Source organism: Anabas testudineus, chromosome 5 (assembly GCF_900324465.2).
Source record: "Anabas testudineus chromosome 5, fAnaTes1.2, whole genome shotgun sequence".
Classification (NCBI taxonomy): domain Eukaryota; kingdom Metazoa; phylum Chordata; class Actinopteri; order Anabantiformes; family Anabantidae; genus Anabas; species Anabas testudineus.
The window spans coordinates 16,310,736-16,333,259 of record NC_046614.1 but is presented as its reverse complement, the minus strand read 5'-3'; the positions used below and the strand labels follow the sequence as shown (position 1 = coordinate 16,333,259).

At 38.4% G+C, this 22,524-nt stretch overlaps 2 protein-coding genes across 2 annotated transcripts in view; both read left to right on the top strand.

Annotated features, from left to right (window-relative positions):
* The first annotated feature begins 783 nt into the window (after positions 1-783).
* hrh1 (histamine receptor H1) lies at positions 784-2,962 on the top strand. The gene has a single exon (XM_026348989.1). The coding sequence runs from the start codon at positions 961-963 to the stop codon at positions 2,602-2,604; it is 1,644 nt and encodes a 547-aa protein (XP_026204774.1). The 5' UTR covers positions 784-960; the 3' UTR covers positions 2,605-2,962.
* Positions 2,963-9,206: 6,244 nt separating this feature from the next.
* The window catches only part of atg7 (ATG7 autophagy related 7 homolog (S. cerevisiae)), a 49,183-nt gene continuing 35,865 nt past the window's right edge, over positions 9,207-22,524 (top strand). The window contains 13 exon segments of the mRNA XM_026348640.1: positions 9,207-9,779; positions 10,692-10,890; positions 11,296-11,350; positions 11,588-11,705; positions 11,815-11,892; positions 12,000-12,116; positions 12,964-13,110; positions 13,302-13,390; positions 16,649-16,770; positions 17,635-17,681; positions 17,683-17,726; positions 18,019-18,163; positions 19,725-19,883. Coding sequence (XP_026204425.1) covers positions 10,719-10,890; positions 11,296-11,350; positions 11,588-11,705; positions 11,815-11,892; positions 12,000-12,116; positions 12,964-13,110; positions 13,302-13,390; positions 16,649-16,770; positions 17,635-17,681; positions 17,683-17,726; positions 18,019-18,163; positions 19,725-19,883 — 1,293 coding nt within the window. The 5' untranslated portion in view covers positions 9,207-9,779; positions 10,692-10,718.

Sequence of the window (22,524 nt, the reverse complement as noted above, 5' to 3'; positions counted from 1 at the left end):
TCTGCTCTCTTAAAAATCGATATCCCAGATTCCTGATAATTGATTTGCAGAATATTGTAATGATTTAGTATGAGATGACGTGCTGCGCTTTGCAGATTCATACGTGGTGTCACAGGGTTTTAAACATACTAAGACCTAGATTCCATCGTACAACACCGACAGCATATTCTAGCCTCTTTTCATCTCATCACACTTAGTACTGCTGTGTCGTTCACCCTCCCCGTGTGTGAGTGTTAAGGAAAGCCAGCTGGACAGTGAAAAAGAAAGAGCAAGAGATATTTTAGTCTATTAAAACTGTACATCTAAACCAAAAAATACAATAAATCACACAAATGTCGAGTTATTTGCATGGGGTCTCACATCTGCTGTTGTTTCTCTCCCACCAATCTATTCTAATATGTTACATCTACATGTTTTAATTATAAAATTCTGACTCTGTCTCTGAATATGCAAATATTTTTGGTTTCTAACATTCAACAGCTGGACACAATAAGTCTCATACTTCAGTGAAGACTCCACTCTCACACGCTCGCACTATTAGTTTCAGGTTTCCACATTGTCCTTGTGTAAGTTACCTACTGGATCATGACTAGATTTTATACCAAACCTCCTGTCCGAACTGTAACAAAATCATGCTTGTACATACACAAACTCAAATTTAAAACATTCTCCCTTGAAAATGAATGAAAAAACCTTTTGTGACAGCAGCCTGGCCTGATATGTAATGTTCTTTGTGTTCCAGGTGTAAAGCCAAATGGACAATGGATCAAGGCCACATTGGTTGAGGAATACTTTTTTTAAACTGTAAGCATTGGACCTAAACTAAGTCAACTTTTATCCCCGTGAAGGCAGGCTGATTAAAACCTTCTGGTTGAACATGCTTTGACTGAGAGTTGAAGAAACAGTGGCCAGCAGCTGTCCACAATGTGACTGGATCTAGAGGTGACCATCTCGGCTAACATGATGGAATCCAGTCTGTCACTTTCCACAGACCCTCTACACCTCAACGCCGACAGCTATGTGAATTACAGCAACAACAACTGGAGCGGCCTCCTCGATGGCGACACACTGAGGAGCAATCACACCCTCCATGACCACTTCCACACTGCCCTGCTCGGCGTCTTCCTGGGGCTCCTTTCGCTCCTCACCATTATAATGAACCTGCTTGTTCTCTATGCCGTCAAGAAGGAGAAGAGCCTCCACACTGTCGGAAACCTCTACATCGTCAGCCTGTCGGTGGCAGATCTAATTGTTGGGGCTACAGTTATGCCTCTGAACCTGATGTACCTTCTGGAGGATGAATGGAAGCTGGGCCGGGCTGTATGCCAATTCTGGCTTATTATGGACTATGTGGCGAGCACAGCTTCAATTTTCAGCTTGTTTATCCTTTGTTTGGATCGCTACCGCTCTGTCAGACAACCGCTGAAGTATCTGAAATATCGAACACGGGGGCAAGCCAGTGTGATGATTTGTGGAGCCTGGCTGCTGTCGATGACATGGATTATTCCTATTTTAGGATGGAGGTCCTTCACACACGTAGAACTTAAACCGGAGGAGGAGAACAAGTGTGACACGGATTTCCGCTTTGTCACATGGTTTAAGGTCATTACCGCAGTCTTCAATTTCTATGTACCTTCTATTTTGATGATGTGGTTTTATGTGCACATCTACTTGGCAGTAAGGCAACACCTGCGGGACAGAGAGAGAATCATTCATCCAACCGATTCATTTGGGGAAAATGAGAATGCACGAAATGCTCAAATGCCTAAGAACAATGACTCCAAATCACCCAAGAAGGAACCGGAGGTTCCGGCCAAACTATCTAAAAAACAACGCCTGCTGGACCAGAATACTCTTGATCAGGTGTATTCCCTTGAGGACGCGGGTAAAACCAAAACTGCTCCATTAAGAGCTCATAGAAAAATAGGTGTAAAGTGCCCACAGATATCTTTGCTTGACATGACTACAAAACGACTCAGAATTGCACAAAAGTCCAAAATGTGCTCCTTGTCTCCTGGGGAGAAGCAGCCAGACACTGAGACCCCTCTGAGTCGACCCTCCGTGCCCCAGGACGTGGTTTGCTCAGAGGGGAATAATGAGAACAAACTCCAGGCATCTTTAAATGAATGTCACGTCACAGTGCCAAACTCAGTCAGCGGAGTTTGTGACATCGGTCAGGTTTCTGATGTGCAGAGATACACATCTGTGCTCTACAACAACTATGACCTCGGTGGTGCCCTGCCCTGGACTGATGAGGGGGCTGAACAAGCCAAATTAGACCCAGCTAATCCAGTGACTCTGAAACAGACGTGGCAACGGTTTATTGACCAATCACGTCAGCGAATACAGAGCTTGAGGATCCATAAAGAGCACAAAGCAGCGAAGCAGTTAGGCTTCATAATTGCTGCTTTTTTGTTGTGTTGGATACCGTACTTCATAGCGTTCATGGTCATGGCGTTCTGCCCAGAGTGTGTGCACCATGACCTTCACATGTTCACCATATGGTTAGGTTACATCAATTCCACTCTCAATCCTTTTATATACCCGCTCTGCAATGGGAACTTTAAACGAGTTTTCAAGAATATTCTGAACATACGTTTGTGACAGATTCATGGGGGGAAAAAAGGAAGAGCATAGAAAAAGAACAAAGTCATGTGTCTAAGTGAACCAGCTCCATCAACTCCACTTCTAAGACGCCCTTATAGGCAAGTGTACATACAGTAGAACTGTAGATGTATTTTGACTTCCTGTTCTGTTCGGTCTTATTTCTGTAATTATTTGCACTTTGTACTCAGCCTCCTGTGAGTACGGTGACAATAACTGAAAATAATGTCTGAAACTACATTTATTTATGTTATGCTAATGATAACAAACAGACCCAGAGGTCTTTAAACTCAAAAGAATGTGATCTGTCACTCTTGGAAACAGAAGCACAATGTAGTGTTGGTAATGGCTGTGGTCCAGAATAATGAGGTATGTCCAAAATGTGTTTGTAAATGTGTTTATGTTATGTACCATACATGTACAGTAACATGATGCTGATATAAAATATTTAAATATTTACACCTGGCACATGTTTTTTTGTTGTTTGTGACATTGTTTTGCAATTAAAACAGAAAATGGGACATTACTTGTTCTCCATTAGCTGTCTAATGTCGGTCCAGAACAAACATAAAAGTCTAGTGTCTAGTGAGCTGCTCCCCCCGGGATGGGTTAGTTCACAATCTATTCCACTGTCCCTTCATTTTAGATTTTCTAAAAATGCAACGGAAAATGATTTAATTGTGTCTTTAATCGTCTTAACTGCTGTATAAACCTACAGAAATGTTCTCGTGTTTTTTTATCTGTTTGTGGTTCCTCATCTCTTCAGTGTCATAGTTAGAACATGAGGAAGTAAAAGATCCAGAACTACGACGACAACAGATCACATTCATTTATAACTATACACATACTGTATGCATTGTCTAAATATTGGATCTCTGAATTACATGGTTTTACACTGTCAACAAAAATAGTACACTGCATGGGAACCACTTCAATATTTTCATCAATTTGCAGAAGAATTTTGTTTTTCGTCTTGCAGCACTGTCTGTTAGGCACTGATTGGTAAGCTTTTTACAGCCATCTATTTTATGATGTGATGTAGCTTTTCTTTTTATGTCATTAGCCAAAGAGAACCAAATATTATTTCATAATGCTGTGGAAAAGCAATCAAAAATTAGAGAGTTTGCGAAATGCATTTGTATTGATTAAATATTTGGAACATACAAAGGGCATCCGTCAGACTCTGGGGACAAAGCATCACAGCACAATTATGTCTCCAGCTAGAAAAGGCTATGTCTGCAATGCTGCTGCACAAGCAAAGTCAAATGGTGTCACAATTAACATTTTAATATTCTAACAATTCAAACAGTGCATTCAGGTTTTCTAAAACAGTTTGTCATATTCAATAAATTGTATTTTTCACATGTCAGAGCCCCATTACTTCCATTTTTAATGTGTGGATTACGGTGTTTAAAATGGGGTTGCGATAGATTAGAGTGCCATGTTTCAATAGGATATAGAGAAACTCATAGCATTTTCTGTGCGCAGTGTTCACAGGCGGTTTGTGAGTCACTACTTAGCCAATCAAACAAATCAGGGGGAGGCGGAACTGGTCTGGAAGAGGTGACGATGTGATGAAGCATGTGTGTGATTGCACTGAGTACATCTCTGTCTGTTAAATGGGGTCAATGTCAGGCTAGTATTCAGTTTAGTTTTACAAGTTATTTTTTATTTATCCACAAATGAAAGCTAATAAGACACAAATACCGGGATATTTACGCATCTTCTGTCCCATTGTGACACTGCTCATAGTCAGAGGCCACTGAACTTCTTCTGCTTCGTGTGTTTTTTTATTTTTTATTTTTTTATTTGGACACTTACCAATAAACTCTAGTTGCCATCCGGCCTCATTTGAGTCACTCAGAGTTTTATTACTGGCAACAGAGAGCAAAGGTCTTGATAAGGCATTTTAATGACCACTTCATAGTTTTGATAAAGATTCTTTTTGGTAATAACAGCTTGTCTGTCAAGACAGTACTCACTTTTCAACAGTGCCAAACAACATGAGGCCATTAAATGGACCTACTATTTATGTTTTAATTTACTTAATTGTGCATGTTTGTTAATTTATAAGGTAAATCTGGCTAAAACTAATCAAGTCTAACACAAGAGTTCTAAATAAATTCCTTGTTAAGATCATTGTGTTCAGTTTTTGATAAAACTGTTGCAGGAAGGAGTTGGTTTAACTTTATTGCAGGTTTTGGGGTGTGTGTGGCAGTGTTTCCTCACAGCTGGGTTCCAACAGCAGGTGGGGAGTTTGCATGTTTTCCCTGCGGTTAGTGGGTTTTCTTTGGGTACTCATGACACCACCTATAATCCAAAGACATGCAGTTAGGTTTACGGTTTAAAGGGTTAATTTGTGACTCTAAAATGCCCATACTGTAGGTGTGAATGATGGCTGGTCTCCATATGTCAGCCCTGTGATAGACTGGTAACAGATTTCATCACGCCTTTAACCCTTAACAGCAAAAACAGTTAGGATAGTGGAAGGATAATTAATTTAGAGGTGTACACTGAATTAGTTTTAGCTATATAGTACAGCCTACAAAAAGTATTCACCCCCTTGGATGTTTCATCCTGTTATTGATATAGGCTTGCACATCTGGACACTGGACTTTTATGCCATTCTTCTTTGCAAAATAGCTCAAGCTCTGTCAGGTTGCATGGGGATCGGGTGTGAACAGTCCTTTTCAAGTCCATCCACAAATTCTCTATTGGATTGACGTCAGGGCTTTGACTCGGTCACTCCAGAACATTCACCTTGTTGTCTGTAAACCATTTCTGTGCAGCTTTCGCTGTATGCTTCGGTTCATTGTCTTGCTGGAAAACAAATCTTCTCCCAAGCCGTAGTTGTCTTGCCACGTGAATAAGATGGTCCTCCAGGATTGTCCTATATTTTTCCACATTCATTCTACCCTCTACCTTAACAAGCCTTCCAGGGCCGGCTGCCAAGAAGCATCCCCACAGCATGATGCTGCAACCATCGTGTTTCACAGTGGGGATGGTGTGTTTGTGGTGATGTGATGTTTTGTGTGCGTCAAACACAGCGTCTTGTCTGATGGCCAAAAAGCACAGTTTTGGTCTCATCAGACCAAAGAACCCTCTTTCACTGGACCGTGGAGTCTTTCAAATTGTTATTGGTGAACTCAATTTAGTTAATTGATTTAATATGAGTTTTCTTCAATGGTGGTTTTCTCCTTGCCAATCTCTCATAAAGCTTTAATTGGTGAAGAACCCGGGCATCAGTTGTTGTATGTACAGTCACTCCTGTCTCTGTTGCTCAAGCTTGAAACTCCCTCAGAGAAGTCACTACTAGCACCAAATATTTGGACTTCTTTATGATTCTGTCAGTCATTTTAAAGGGAGTGAATATTAATGCAAACACTAATTTCACCTTACATATTTTTATTTGATTGACATTACTTTGTAGAAACTTGTTTTCACTTTGACATTAATGAGGTCTTTTTCTGAAATGTTTTTGTCAAACTTTTATTCACCATGACTGATTTATAATGTCAATAAAAGGATTAAACGTGCAAGGGGGTGAATACTTTTTGTAAGCACTGTAAATGCCTGCCACACACTGAGTGTAAATATAACAACATAATAATCATTTATAAAAACAATAATTTGTCTTAGGGCCCAGGGCAAAAAGTTGATTTTGGGACCCTGTTGCAGCTAAGTTGACATTACGTACTTCACACACAGTAAACTTAAAATTGCAGCTTTAGCTCAAAGGCACTACCACTGACTGGCCTCAGGTTTTCTTATGCCAGTAATTTTGTGTTTAGTTAAACACAAATTGTTTAAGAATATGCATAAACATAATTTAAAAAGATAATTAAAGGTTTAGACTAGACACACGGCCCAGCTACCAAAAATACCAGGAGATAGCATTAGAATGCAGGACTTAGTGTATTATTGAACCTCAGGGGTGCCAATTTCCCACACAAGTCTGTAAATCATCAAATTACCAAAAACCATCTGCCCTATGAAAACTTTTTAGATACCCTGGAGGTCTGGGGAAGGCAGGAAGTTGCCTGCTTTGGTTAGTTGGCAATCGAAACCTTGGTAGCTTTTAAATTTGTTAATTAAAGCCACCGAGCTCCATCAACATTTTACAGTCAAGTCACTTTTTATGCAGCCAAACATGACAAATGATGGCTAAAAGAGCTTTATGGTCAAGACAACATACAGCATCATCTATCCTTAGATCCCTCAGGTCACAAGAATATAGAAAAGTGGCTTCTTCCAAAACCATGTTGTAGCTGTTTAAAAGGCATTAGCATGTTATTTCAGCCATGTTTACTTCAAAGATATATCATAACACTATAGTATCTTACTTTATGGCAAAGAAATTCACAAGGCTGCTGTAAATGTTTTATTGCTTTCACTATGTTGTAACATGCACAGAGCACAGCAGACATAAGGGCTCAAGCTCTACAGCTGAATCTTTTTTTCCTTGACCAAACATTGACACAGTGTAATTCAAACTCTTATTAGTGTTGTAAGAAGGTCTGCCCTGCTCCAACAAAATAAATGATAACATCATCACCTTCAGTGTTGGTATTAATTTCTTTCAGTGACTGGCTCAGGGAACTTTAAACTTTCCATCTCACATCATTCTTTCATTAAAAGGACAAAAGTTGTTGCTCATTATCTTGTGGTTTTTGATTTATTGGTTATGTAAAGTTATTTATAGATAAGTTTTTATGTTTGCTTAAAATAAAGTCCTCATTCAAGTCCTCAATTGTACAGCCTGACATGCCATCATGATGTTGTTCATGCTAATGTTAAATGTTGAGCTTGTTGAAACTGCTCTGCTTTGTTTTAAGATATTTATCTATCTGACCTAAGAGAGCATAATGGAGTGTACGGCAGAAGAAGGTAAGACAGATACTGTGGTGGGAGACCACAAAGAAACAAACAAAAGGATATTAAAATCAATACAAAAACAAACCAGGAGCCAGTGAAGTGACACCAAAAGACTGATGAGCTCAAACTGGTTAAAAACAGCAGAGCATGTGACAATAGACAATAGAATGGACTAATGAGAAGATCTAGTAAATAAATAAGCTCATAAAGTTCTCGCACATTTCAGCAGAGTTCTCCAGACACGTTGGATGTGCAGCCTTAGGAACAGAGTACATAGTTTAGCAGCTTTCACATTTCTCTGATAAAAACGCCAACTGTCTCTCAACATCTGGAAAGACACATGTACCTTGTCTTTCTTCCACTTATTCTCAAGACTGTTATGCTTTCTGCAAAGAGGGTTTGGTTTAATTGAGCCATGATTCCTCAAATTGTTACTACAACTTTTTATAGTAGCTTTCATGGACTTCTGAGGTGGATATTACAGGATATTCACACTTGACATGTTTTTATGTGATGTTTATAAATAGCTGTGTACTGTATGAAACAAATTTCTGTGACAGAGCATGGCAGACATTTGCCATGCCTGCCAATGACTAACTGCCTTGACATCTTTTTGACAACAATATATAGTAGAGCTCTCTAAGTTGCAGGTCTGCCATTCTTGCCCTAAACTCTTCTCAGATGAGAGCGGTTTCACACTGAGGACATGTGATAGGCGAGGCACATGCTTGGCAGGACCAATGTCATAGCCAACAGTTCCCTGACTCCCATGAAATACCAGGTGACTGGGATCTGGAAGTAGATCTCCAAGGACAAATTTGCACTTTCATTTTCAGTGTGATTTTTAATACAGCCCTCCAATGCTTAATGATTTTGGTTTCCACTGACTTATGTAATTTTGTTCTGAACAAATTATACAGTATATATTACCAGAGATTTTCAACTTAAATAACTTGTGTATCAAGATTCAATTTGTGCCGACGTATTCCCTTGATGTTTTTCAGCAGTTCTGCTTGTGCTTCATCGCTGGTCCTTGTATTTTATTTTTGTGCCCTCAGTCTTAATGGCTATAGTTGTGTTTTCCTCTCACTCTGGGTGCTCGTTGTAACCCCCGTATAAAATTGAGAGGGCTGCATCCAAAAGGGCATCTAAGGTAAAGCCGAGGCCAAATCAATGGGAGGACCGGGATCTGCTGTGGCGACTCAGACCATGGGATAAGCCAAAAGAAGAAAAACAAAAACATTCATTTGGTCGATAAAATGTAATTTACTAAATAGGAAAAAACATATCCGGATGGCTTATTATGTCCAAACAAAAGTCCAAATATGTTTTTTCAAATTATCAAATTCTCACAAGCTGGGACCAGAAAGATAGAAAGATCCAAAGACTCGTAGATCAGATAATTTTCTTTGAATAACTACTTAATTATTCATTAAAGCACAGGTCCTGTCAAACCCAAATAATAAACTAAATTTACTGCTACTTATAGTGTTTTTAAATGTCTTATTGGGCTTACTATGACATAGAAAAAAGACAATTATGATAGATAACTGTCATCATATGGTTTGTTTTTACTTTTAATTAAATCAATAGAAATCTAACTACATTCATGAGCATTCTTAAGTCAAAATAAGTTTAACACATTTTATTCTTAGTTTTCAGAATAGCAATAATCCAAAAATATATACTTTTACCTGTCATATAAAGAAATTTTATTTTTACCTGCTTGATGTTGATATTGAACTCTATATCGTACGTTTTTTTCGTAGTAGTAGAGTTTTTAGACAGTCCCTAACTCACTGTCGCACACTCTGATTTACAGATTGAGCCAATTTCTGATTTTCCGGTGGTGATTGCGGTTGAAAATGACCTTGTAACTCCTGTATTACATTTTTGGAAATGTGAACATTTACCTGCCTTGATATATTCGCGCTCCGTTCATAAATTAGCCTGCTAAAAGCGGTGGTAAGACTATAACAAAGTAAGCTAACAGTGCACACACACGTTAGCGTTACTTCCTGGTGGCTTGTTGCAGCCTTTTAACTACATATTCTTCACTCCGACATGAAAAAAAACGGTGCCTACAGATTTTTGTCAGTGTTCTCATGCTTCATCGTTTGCGTTTTCTTGTTTCTGTTTTGGTTCTTTATATTTTACTCATTGGTGCTTGCACCGTAAAACAGAAAAGCCTTCCAGTAGCAGCTAAGCTAACCGGACAGGGCTACTTACCCACAGTGCTTTGCTTTGTTGACAAGTCCCGCGATCACATGATCAACTTCACCAGGAAGTAAGGATTTCTGGTAAGTCAACGAACCTCAGCTTGATAAAATGTCACACATAAAACTGTCTCTGGTTTGTTAAACATCGCCGTCATTTATCTGGTTTGGAATACATTTATACAGTCTTCTAGTGAGTTGTTTTCTAAGTAATGCTGGTCGTATGAAAACACGTTGCCGGCTTTCTGTAAACTGTTTAAGTTGCTACCATCAATTTGTGTTCTGTGTTTATTGCACAGTAACTTGACAAGTAATAAATGTCTGAAAAAGTAAATATGGGATTAAAACCTACAGTAGCTTATCTATGAAGCTCTTAAAGTAAATAACACAGGTATACCTGTAATGTGTCCAATGTAAAGAGAAGTTAAGCCAAAGACGTGTAGGACTGAAAGATGACTTCATGAATTGATTACATTTGTCAGCAACTTTATTGACTATCTATTGATGGTTTAAGTTATTTATGAAGCTAAATTGCTAATTAATTAGCTTATTCTCACTTCTCCAATGTAGGGATTTCCTGTTTTTCACTGTTTTATTCAGTTGCACGGTGAATATTTTGGGGTCTTGTTGATAAGCCAGAAAAACAGCTGAAGATGCTGCTTTGCAAAACTGTGACTGGTATTTTCACCTTGAACAAGCCATCAATTAATCATTATATGTCCTAAAATTAAAAAAAGTCCCCTTGCTGTTGTGTTTATTGATTGGTGAACTGACTGAATGTTCATCTTACTGGGTTGTAAATTTTGTATAACAGCACTGTTGGAATCCATCAGCTCAGCAGCTAATAAAATATTATAATGTTTTGTATGTGGTGTGCTTGTGTTAGCTGTGTTAAATTACAATACATGAATATGTATATCATTCTGTGTGTGTAACCTGTAACAGATTATTGAGCCCTCAAGTGTTTTGTAAGCCAGAAACTGTTTCATTTCACAGTTTCACAGACTTATCGGTGAAGTTGTGATGGCATCTGACACCAGCGAAGCAGCATCCTCCGCTGCAGACCTCAAGCTGCAGTTTGCTCCCTTCAGCAGCGCTCTGGAGGCAGGCTTTTGGCACCAGCTTACTCAGAAGAAACTCAATGACTATAGACTGGATGAGAGCCCCAAATCTATTAAAGGATACTACTACAATGGTGAGCACTGTGGTCAGATGATATTGGCTGGATAGTGTAGCGGTAAGATTGCTGCCCGGCCATGTGGGAGACTGGGGTTAGAATCCCAGCTGTGGTCTACCTCCAGTAGGCGTCCTTAGGCAAGACCTCCCTACACTTACCCTGTCTGCCTTGTACCTCTTTTGTTAGTCGCTTTGGATAAAAGCGTCTGCTAAACGTAAATGATATCAATATAATAATATAACTCTTGTGTTGTTTATTCCACTTTTTTGTCAATTAAATAAATGTATAGACATTGTATAAAATATGTTTACTAACCAGTGATACACACATTAAAAGCAGTTACACAGTGGGGGCCAGTTTGCTCTAGATCACCTAAAAACCCTGAAACATGGTTAAACTTTTGTGTTTTGTGTCATTTCACAGGTGACCCAGTAGGTTTGCCCACCCGTCTGACTTTGGAATACAGTGCATTCGATGTGTAAGTATGAATTAATATACTGCCTGCACAAATATTATCTTAATCCTTTCAACTTCTGTGACTGCTACTGTATTGACTCTTTAATAGCACAGAGGACAATACAAATGCAGACAAAAAGACTGAGCTACAAAAATCAAAATACTATCTATTTGTGTGTCAAATATTAATAGACAGAAATATATGCAGTCGTATGTCTGTACAATTTTAATAGAAGCTTATATAATTTTTTGCTGTTAGCGCTGGTCCCTCTCCAGCCCATTGCTGTCCAGCTGTTGGAACTCTCTATAACACCAACACACTTGATGCCTTCAAGACCACTGATAAGAAGGCTCTGCTGGAGAAAGTGGCTAAGGAGGTACACCCACAGATGCAAATATTTACATATGTACATCTGGTAGAGAATCTTTGCAGAACAGACAAGTTAGTATTTGTTTATTGTACAGTCTTTCTCCCCTGTTTTGTAGATATGGGAAGCCATACAGTCTGGGGCCGCAGTGAAGGACCCATTTCTCCTCTGTAGATTTATTCTACTGACGTTTGCTGTGAGTACAAAACATTTCTTGCGAATACATAAATTAAAAAATGTCAATTGTATTTCTATTTTTCATTCGTTTGTTTTGCTCATCCAATTTTGATAATCTTTTCTCAGGATTTGAAGAAGTACCATTTCTATTACTGGTTCTGCTTCCCTGCACTGTGTTTCCCAGAGGGGATCAAGCTTGTCAAACAGCCTTCTGTCCTGGAACATGTTTTCTCAGCAAAACAGGTTGGCGTTTTAAATGTTATTGGGAAAGTACACTTTGGAATTATACTGTACGTGCATTGCTTCTTCCTCCTTTTTAAATTATGTCTAAATACAAAGTGTTGATGCTCAGTCAAGATGCTTTTACTGTATGATCAGAGTACTGTTAACTTACTGTAAATTTCCAGCAGTTTTCTATGACGTGTGTTGGCCTAAAAGTAAATTATTCCTATTTCCTTTTAATTTTCTTCTTTTCTAAGACTCTTTCCTGAGAAGAATGAGTTGTGGCAGCCATGTCACATTTCTTAATAGTTTTCTTAAACAGTTCTCTCTAAAAGCAGCATGATGCCACTAATCAGTGAGACTGCAATAAACAGGTACAAATAGAGTCTGCAGTTTTTATAAGGTTGACTGGTCACCATGCCATTTGCAAAGAACAAAGCATGTTGTAACAGATATTTGTTGCATTCATGCAATAATGACTGAAAGACCTGTAGATTTTTCCATTTTCAAATGAGGAAGCATATCATTAGGGGAACTTAGGCCAGAAACAGGCAATTCAGAGAATTGTTTTAAAAAATCATCCCATAGTTCCTAAACCAGTACTAGTCTAAACCCAGATTTTGTATTTTGTTCAAAAGGACAGGGATTGTGTGAATATTGTGTACTTTGTGGAGCAGGCACTTCTCTATGATGTTGCTGCAGAATTGGCCTATGAGAAGAAATACAGAGTGGAAATAATTTAACATGAAGAATGAGCTGCAACTGGAATGATCACCTAAGCGCTGGCACATTTAAACGTGTATTTATGTATGTATAAGCTTTATATTTTGCAAATTATATAATATATTACTCATTATGTCTATCCCAGATTGCAGCCTTGCAAAAAGTCTACGATGGCCTGTGTATCAAAAGAGGTACCACTGCAGTTCCTTACTTCCTGATGAAGTACACAGATGACATTGTTGAGATGGCTCCACTTGAGGATTGGGATACATTCTTCACTGATACCAAGAAGGTATTAAACACTTTCCATCTTTAAAACTATTTGCTGCTTTTAAATTTATTCAGCATTAATTAGTTTTTTCTTAGATTCTAGTCAGACAGGTACCGTTGTTTTTAGTGGCTAATCCCTACCATTAACTAACAGTCTATGTACTCACACGCCTACCTTGGTAATGTAAACACGCCTTGTTTGGGTTTTTTTAGGTTACTGTTGGAGTTTATGATCCGTGTACACTGTCTCAACATCCGGGCTGGCCTCTGAGAAATCTACTGGTCCTGTTAGCTAACCGATGGTAAACCCTTCTTCCGTGTGTATATGTGTGTGTGTGTGTGTGTTTAGGAAAGATATGAGGAAGTTCTCAAGAGGCCATGTAGGTCCTCACTGTGTCATGAATCCATGTTTTTCATCTTTTGCTGACTGTACTTTGGAGCAAAGCCACAAAGTGAAAGACAGGAAATTCTTGCAAAACTGATTTCCTGACTCTGAAGTGGAGGGAACGTGGTCCTTGAAGATTCACTGGCTTGTAGAACATAAGTGCTGCTGTTTAGTTTGTGCTACTTTTCTAAGGTCCATTTTGCACAATAGTTTACAAGCTGCTCACGTCCCGTTGTCAAACCATAGGCTCGACTTTGCAGACAGCTTATTTTGTGATTTTCTACAGCTACTAGAAACCAAAGATGACCTCAGATTTTCTCATATTATTCCATAATTCATCAGAATGAGAAAACCAGATCATTACAGCACTCATCTCTACTGTGTCTGTGTGTGTGGGTGTATGTGAATTATCAGGGCACTAGGGCATTGTGCTCCTGATTGTTGCACATCTTTCAAGTCGTTCTGTGTCAAAATATGTGAAATAGATCATGCTGTTGCTCAGTCTGGGTGAAGTACAATAGCTGGTTTGTTAACTCATATCAAACCCATCTGTGACACACATCGCACACAACAGCTGCTGCCTATAAAAACACACACCGCCAGGGCATGCGGTGTGTTTGTATCATGATATTGCAGCTGTGTTACCTAATGTATAATTTTGATAACAAATATTATAATATAGTTTTTAATTGGCCATTGTATTAACACAATGTATCATCGGTATGAATAGTGAGAACAGACTTTGCCATTCGTGAGATTAATGGGTCTGGTAGCAGAGAAATGGGAACTATAACTACTTAATATGTCTTTACATCTTGGCATGAAGTGCGAGTGAAATTCTTGTTTAAGCATATTTAAATATTTACATAGAACAGGTGTTATATGCTACACGTGTTACTCACATGTGTGATTTGGGAACTCGGCTGTCAGGTGGTTTTTCACTGGTTTCTCACTGCAGTGTATTTACTTTATACCACAGACAAAATAAAATAGAAACCCTCAGAGATAAAATCAACAAAGAACAAATTTCAAAATGTGTTCTGAGATAAGAATCTAGAAATATTTAAAGACTGAAACCGTGTTAGGAAACTATAAATAAAGGAACACTGTTAATCACTTATAAAATACCTCTGTTGTCTACAGTGCCTAAAATACTTTTGTTTGTAATAAAAATAGTTTAAACAGTAAGCTACTTACAGATATAATTTATTGCTTATTTTAAACAAGGCACATTTTCAAGACTGTTTCACTTTTCATGTCTTATTATACACTGTACCTTCAGGAAAGATTCCATTGATGGAAAAACCTCCTCATTCAGTACATTCATGTAGTCAGCTGACCTCAGTGTGTTGCCAGCTGAAAACATATTAATCACTGCAGGAGTTATACAGTGGAAGTCTCTAACTTTACCTTCTTGCTTTTTGAAATCCTGGTGGTTTTTATAGTATATTAGCAAGAGTGTCATTAGGGAATAATAAGGGATGTGTTCTCAAATATACACAATCAGAAACTACTAAAACTGGGTTAAGAACTGTCCAATGGAAGTGATGTAGGAGCACCCATCATGCCTAGTATCTACAATACAAGCCTTTGGGGGCAGTGCTATGATCTGGGGTTGCTGCAGTTGGTCAGCTGACTACCTGAATATATAGAATGACCAGGTTATTACATCAATGGAGTTATTTCTACCCTGATGTCATGGACATATTCCAAGATGACAATATCAGGATTCATCAAATTGTAAAAGAGTGGTTCAGGGAGCATCTCATCAAGTCTGGGCAGGAATAAATGTTGAGATGTTTCTGAAGCTTATAAATATATAGTGTGCAACTTTTTTATTTTTGACGGGCAGTGTATTAGTGCTGCTGTTTTATTATTTTTAACAGCCTTTCGATGCACTATGACTTCCTTCCACTATCCACAGACATGCAGTTAGTTTAAATGGTTACTCTAAATTGCCCATAGGTGTGAATGTGAGTGTGAATGTTTGTATGTCTCTGTATGTCAGCTCTGTGACAGACTGGCAACCTGTCCAGGGTGTACCCCACCTCTCACCCAGTGACAGCTTGGATAGTCTCCAGCACTTCTGATCCTTGAGAGGACAAGCGGTTAGGATAATGGATGGGTTATGACTGTGCTGTTTTTACTATTCCTGGTAGGAGGTGACTCAAGGTGACTTTTATAAATATATCTAGTTCCAGGTTATTAATAGATGCAGTGTTTTACAGACTGATAAAAGGTTGCACACATAAACGCCCACATGAATAATAAGGTGAAAATGTTAAGTACAGACAAAACTAAACACACGTCTGGAGTTCAGCTGGTTCACATTGTTTTTTTCATGGAAGAGTAACATGGGTTTGACAAAAGACTAAATTCAAAGAGAACTGTGATGGAATACCATTCACCAGCAGGAACAAGCAGCTGCTACAGTCATCTCTCCAAGATGATCTTGAAACAGTTTAAAAATGACTTTAAACATTCAACATAATCATATTGTGTCACCATCTGAGAACAACTCTAAATTCAGTTCCACAGTTTTGTCACATTTTTTCACACAGAGCTGAGTTCTTCCTCGCACTTCTGCTGGGATTTCAAAAATATTTTATTACATAATTAGTTTGAACAGAACTCCCATTGGGACCGGTTTAGTTATGGTGTCCTGCGATGCCTGTAGCTTATCAACTACAAATACCTCCACAGAGCTTATCCTTCACGCACTGTAGTCGGAGGCAGTCTTTATTCCGCACAAACCTTATCAATCTTGTGCTTGACTACAGTTTCTCTCAGTGTTAAACATAAACTGTTGATATTGGCTTAGATGGATGAAGATAGAATTTACAGTGTAGCCGCGATGTCTCGCTTATTCAGTTGTTTCAGGGAGTTTGATCACTATGTAATCTGACTGAATCATTTGTTTCCATATTAGGGGAAATATGATGGTGTGTGGATACTGTACTGTATGTGTAGATCATATTCTTATGAGTGTTGACGTATCTGTGTGTCGTTTATTGTACTAAAGAGGGAGACAGAACATAGACCATTTATGTATGAGCTTTTCATAATACACTTGTTTCAGCTATACCTTAGCACATATATAATCTAATTTGTGCATCATGCAGGTGTTATTTTGATTGTTTGACATTTGTATCTCCTTTATTTGTGTGTGTGCCAGGGGCTCTAAGCTGGATATAGTGGAGGTGCTGTGTTTCAGGGACAGAACTCTGCAGGGAAGTCGCTCCATTCACCACAGTGTCATCTTCCAGGTCAAACTTCCTGAACTTCCCAACAACTCAGGTAGTCTCCTGTGTGTGTGTGTGTGTGTGTGCGTGCGTGCGTGCGTGCGTGCGTGCGTGTGTGTGTGCACGCGTGAACAACTTTATGTTCTCAAAAAACACTCAGTATACATCAATAAAGTTCTATCACTTTTACATCACTAGAGCATGTCGCAGAGCAGGGAGCTGAATAATTTTGATTACAACCACAGGTGTATGTAATATTGAAACTCATACAAACCGTCGGCCTCTCTACTGAGACTATCTGCTTCCTTTTCAGGCCACACTAATCTGACACAGCTTCCCCATTATTCCTTTATCTGCTGAATAAGGAATGAAAGTAATTTAAATGGTAATACCAAAATGGGACAGTCTTTGGAGGTTTTGTTGAGCTGATGATGTGATGTGTCTTTTTTTTTTTTTAACCTTCTTCTTCAGCACATCTTGGGTTCTAATTGACTCGCAGAGAATGTATTCATGCAACAGAAATTAATTCTGCGGTTCTGTTTAGTTTTGCATGTACACATTTGTTTTGTATTGTTTTGAAAAGGATTATCCAATCCTTTGTTGGCCCAACTTTTCAGATCCAGGCTGAGCTCTGCCACCATCTCAGAGACGGCAAACGCATACATATATTTAAAATACAAATATGTGCAGTATATAAAGAGGAATTGCCTACAAACAGTTTTTGTGTGTGGATAAAGTATGTCGTATGTGTCCATGAAATAATAAATAAATGTTGCGACTTTCTAAAGTAGAAATTAAATTGTATTAAACAGATTTTGCCCATTTGTTTTGTAAACATGCACCAACCGTATCTGTTTTTCTGTGTCTTTTTATTTTGACATTTTTTTATTATTATACATGTGTGTGTTTTTTTTCATAGTGTGTCCTAAGAGTGTTGGCTGGGAAAAGAACCCTAAAGGTGCCATGGGGCCCCAGAATGGTCAATCTTAGTGAATGCATGGACCCAAAGAGGTAAACGCACAACAGAAAGTTAAAGTGTAAAGGTGTCACTCGTCTCTAAAATAAAAATTAAGTGTTTAATGCCTTCTATGCCAAGTCGATCATCCACATCAAAATTGATACCTTTGGTGGACAACTTTTCCATTATACTATGCCTATGTGGAGACAGTTGTCATTTTTCTAGGGTTTGCTACAGTCATCCTTGCTGTGTCATTGGTTGCTGTTATCTGAGTTAAATTAACTCGTTGTGGATCTGATTTAATGAATTTGAAGAGTGTCTTCAGTCTTGATTTACTGTCTCCAGGCTTGCAGAGTCATCAGTAGACCTAAACCTGAAGCTAATGAGATGGAGGCTGGTGCCGTCCCTGGACCTGGACAAAGTGGTCAACACGAAGTGTCTTCTTCTGGGTGCTGGGACTCTGGGCTGCAATGTCGCCAGGACTCTAATGGTAAAAACAATAGATGAGTGGGCAGAGTAAAACTTGCCACACAATATGGTGGGTTTAAAATATTTGAACTATAATAATGCATATTTTATTGATCCCCTTGATGAAATTGTTGTTTCATCACGGATGTCATACCAAAAACAACCAATAAAATATTACTATTATTGCTAAGTTATCAATTATTAATTATGTTATAATTATCTTAGTTTCTCATTACAATCATTATTCCTGTTAAGCAAAGCACAGTGCAAACATACAAAGCATACCAACCAGTCCATGACCAGATACAGCACATCCCACTATCACGTTAGTGGTGCAGCAACCCAACAGTAGCCACCACAATCATGATTTACTGTATGCTTGTGATGTGTGTGGGCGTGCGAACATGTGGCCGAGTGGCGAGCTGCCAGTGACTCCAGCCAAAGTGACAAGAGTGGGACATAAAAGGTCAATCGAACGACAAGAAGAGACCCAGCACCTTTCACTTTAGACAGGACAGATGTACTCCACTCAAACTGACCTACAGTCAAACTTATTAAATCATTATATTCTTGCTTCTTGCCTGACTTTTACGGTTGTATGATGTAAATAATATACTTTCATTTTTTAATTCTTTTTTTTTTTCCAAAAATGTGTTTGTCCCATTTGTTATTATAATGTAATTCTCTGCAGTTTTTCTCAAGTTTTTATTTTCTTATCTGTTTAGTGTGATGACAGCATGATTTAGGATGCCAGTATTGTATCTACAGATTTCCACTGATTACCCCGTAACATTAGCAATTGGTACTAATTAGTAATACTGATAATTAAAAGTATTGTTCTGTATTCAGTGACCACATCCAAAAGGTGGCTAGCTAGTAGGGTGTTATGTTTTTCATATGTGGTAAGTTACTAGTTATAATGTCAATGATTCTTTCTACACAAATGAATCCCAACTTTCAGCCTCACTGTAGTTTATCTATGTTATACCTGATTTACACCAGCTTTAGGACAAACATCTGTTTAAAGTATTTGATTGATTATATTGTAGCTATTACCCTGTCCAAAAAACAATATAATATTTTGTCCTTTTAAAATAATTGTAAAAGGACATTTATTTTGTCCTTTATATGGACAAAATGTGGAGGGCAAGCTCCACATAAATTTGTTCTCTAATTTGTTTAGAGAACAAATTAATTAAATATGTTTTGAGGCTATGAAAAACATAAGATGTTTGTTTGCAGTTTATAAAATCCATATGTACAGTATGTAATTCTATGCTTCTATTTTTTTACCTGTTATTTACTGTTCTCAGGGCGCTCAGGCACTCACTTAGTCTGCCAGTGCTAAAAGAGAGACTATGTACTTGTAAGAAAGGTAATTGGTAATGTGGCTAGACTTTGTGTTAACAGAGAGACTTAGGTCCTGAGGTTTTATACGCTGCACACTGATACAGCCATTATTTGAAAAGATTATGGAATTTCACTTAGCATTGATTTTGAGCACATACTTTCACTGTCACTGAAGCTGCTTCCAAAGTATTTAGAAACAATATTGTGAATTATGTTTCTTCTTTGTTCTCCAGGGATGGGGAGTGAGACACATCACATTTGTAGACAATGCAAAGATCTCATACTCTAATCCAGTTCGTCAGCCTCTCTATGAGTTTGAGGACTGTCTTGGTGGAGGGAAGTCCAAGGCCATGGCAGCTGTTGATCGACTTACTAAAATCTTTCCCGGAGTGGTGAGTACTTAAAAATATATATCTACTGTATATTTTTACCTTTCCTGTTATTTGGAGATCAAGTCCTTATGATTGTTTTGATCAGGATGTAACATTATAGAAATCTGAATAATGTTTGTTTGCCACTCTTATAATTGTATTCCTGTTTGATTGGTTGTTTCTGATACATCTAAACCGTCCTTGTTACACACATATTAATACTGCTGGTTTCATTACTTGATAATTAATGAGGGTGTTCTCTGGGGAGGATATTTTGCTATACTAAATGGAAAATCAGTCAAACACTCACAGCACGGCTCTGTTATGGTGTGAAAGAGCGACCCCAGCTCTTACTAAACCACTTGGGAAACACACAGACTAAATGCATATTTATGACGTGAATCAAGTGGACACCTGTGTGCTGATGCATACGTGTTTAGTTCTGAGAGACGCTCTAGACAGTTCATTATAAGATGAGTCACTTTCTCTTCTGCTCAACCTCTAAGATCATGGGATATTAGGGAGGACATGAAAATACCATTTAAAAAATAATAATTTGTACTAAATGGCAGTGGCAGGCAGATCTATTAGTACAAACACAGAAAGGGGGGATGATGTCTACATTTTATTTTAAATTAAAAATAAAATATTCAAAAATAGCATAATCTAACATACAAAGCACTGATATTGTGTCGGGATGTCCATCATGTAAGATACCTGTTAAATACATCATACATGTATTAAACAGATGTAGTTGCCAGTTATTTTATTTTAGATTAGGATTTTATTTGAACACACATGATCAGTTTAAAAGTATGATGCAATAATAATAATAATATGGGTTAAACTAGCAAAATGTAGACAGCAAGGAGCAGTAAAATGACCAGCTACAGCACTTAAAGACTGCTTGTTGCACGGTGTTGCACTGATAAAAAGTAGCACAGTACTGTGCTGAAATTGCTCAGTTTTACTTTGAACCGACACCTTGTGTAATGTTTGCACCATCTGTGCTCGAAGGCGAGTTGCAACTTTTGACGAAGCTTATTAAGAGCCGGCAGCTGACCTCACCTCGCACCGGCTCACCTGTCCCCTCATCTAGAATATCTCACAGTGTGACTCACTCACTGTAGTCTCCTGAACATGGTGGCACCGAGCCTTCATTTTTAAAGTTACTGACCCCGCAAAACTTGCAATCAATGCTGTCCCTGTAATAGGTTGTTGCTGAAACGAGACGCAGTGGGTCCGGATTATAGTGTGACAGACAAGATGATGTCCTCTGCGAATGAACACATACACACCCACAAAATGATTGTCATGTCATCAACTTGACGTCTGGGTTTCTCTTTCTCTGTCGTTTTCTGCCTCCCTCTTATTCTTCTGGGAATAAAATAGGAAGTAGAGAACATAGCCCTACTTTTTGATGGATGGCCCTGGGCTGTCATGATGTGTCTAGACAGTGTGATTGTCTACCCCCTATACTAGCTGCGCCTATACCTGCCCTCCTATTTTCAACAGTGTGGGCGTGCTCCTCTCTTCCTCCTTTGTGCTTGTTTTTCTACAAAGACGGGGGCATCAGGTGCCAGCAGGAAAGATGGAAAGAACTATGAACAAGCTGAGCTGAAAGCACAGTAATGCACTAATTGAACCAAAAGGACCTGGTTCAGACGAGGTCACCATGCTGTAAATGTCAGAAGCAGATTTTGCATTTTGTCTGTGAGCATGTGCAGTTGAATAACATCTACAGGATAGTTTGTATATTTGGCACCAACTTGTTTTTTTTTTTTCTTCAGGATGGAACTAGTTGAAGACATCACAACAGTGGCATTGACTGTTTTTTTTTAAGAAAGACTGTTTAGATTTTCTGGAAGACCTTTTTTTCCTCAGCTGCAGGTTGAAGATGTTTGTTGTGGAAATCGGAATATGATTACCATTTCTTTGGCTTGAAATCACCCCTGACTCCTTAGCAATACTTGCGTCAAAGTGAAATGTAAATTCAAGACTTGGTTAACAGCTCCCACTCTTGAAATGTGAAGAGCAATCCACTGATTCAGTAAAAGTGGCATTTCTTCTTGTTAAGATTTCACACCTCATCTCTGCCCTTTTCTATTCTTCTCTTGACTATGAAATTATTCCTGACATTTCCATTCGCCTCACTGTCAATTCTGCAATCCCCTGGAGATAGCCACAGTACTACAGTTTGGCAATGGACAATAAAAGACATTAAGTCAGTGAACCTTCAGAGACTCCCCTTTACCCATTTCATTTACCTTGCATCTACCTTTTTATTAGACTTGGAAGTGAAAATGAACAGCAAATCAAGACTCTGTTTTCATGGACTCATACAGTCAGATCCCTGCTTGGTCTTGATGAATAAAGAATATTTTGAATAAGAAACTGAGTATTAAGGTATCTTGATACCCCCTGCACCCTCGGAAGCTTTTAGGGAGGGTTTGTCTTCTTCCTGCAGTGACGTAGTACATGTGTCCTCCAGGATGTATGAGGGAAACTCTGCTTTTAGTCTGATTTTCAACCCTGTTTTCTTCCTGTTTTCTTTACTCTCCCTTAAGTAGTTTTAAGGTTGTTAAAATCATCACTGACTGACGTTTTCATGTATATTCTGAATCACGCTGCTTCATCTTTCAAGTTAAATATTAAACATCAT

Bases quoted from the DNA above. Each gene is read 5' to 3' on its own strand.
- hrh1 (XM_026348989.1), top strand. From the start codon at position 961: ATGATGGAATCCAGTCTGTCACTTTCCACAGACCCTCTACACCTCAAC.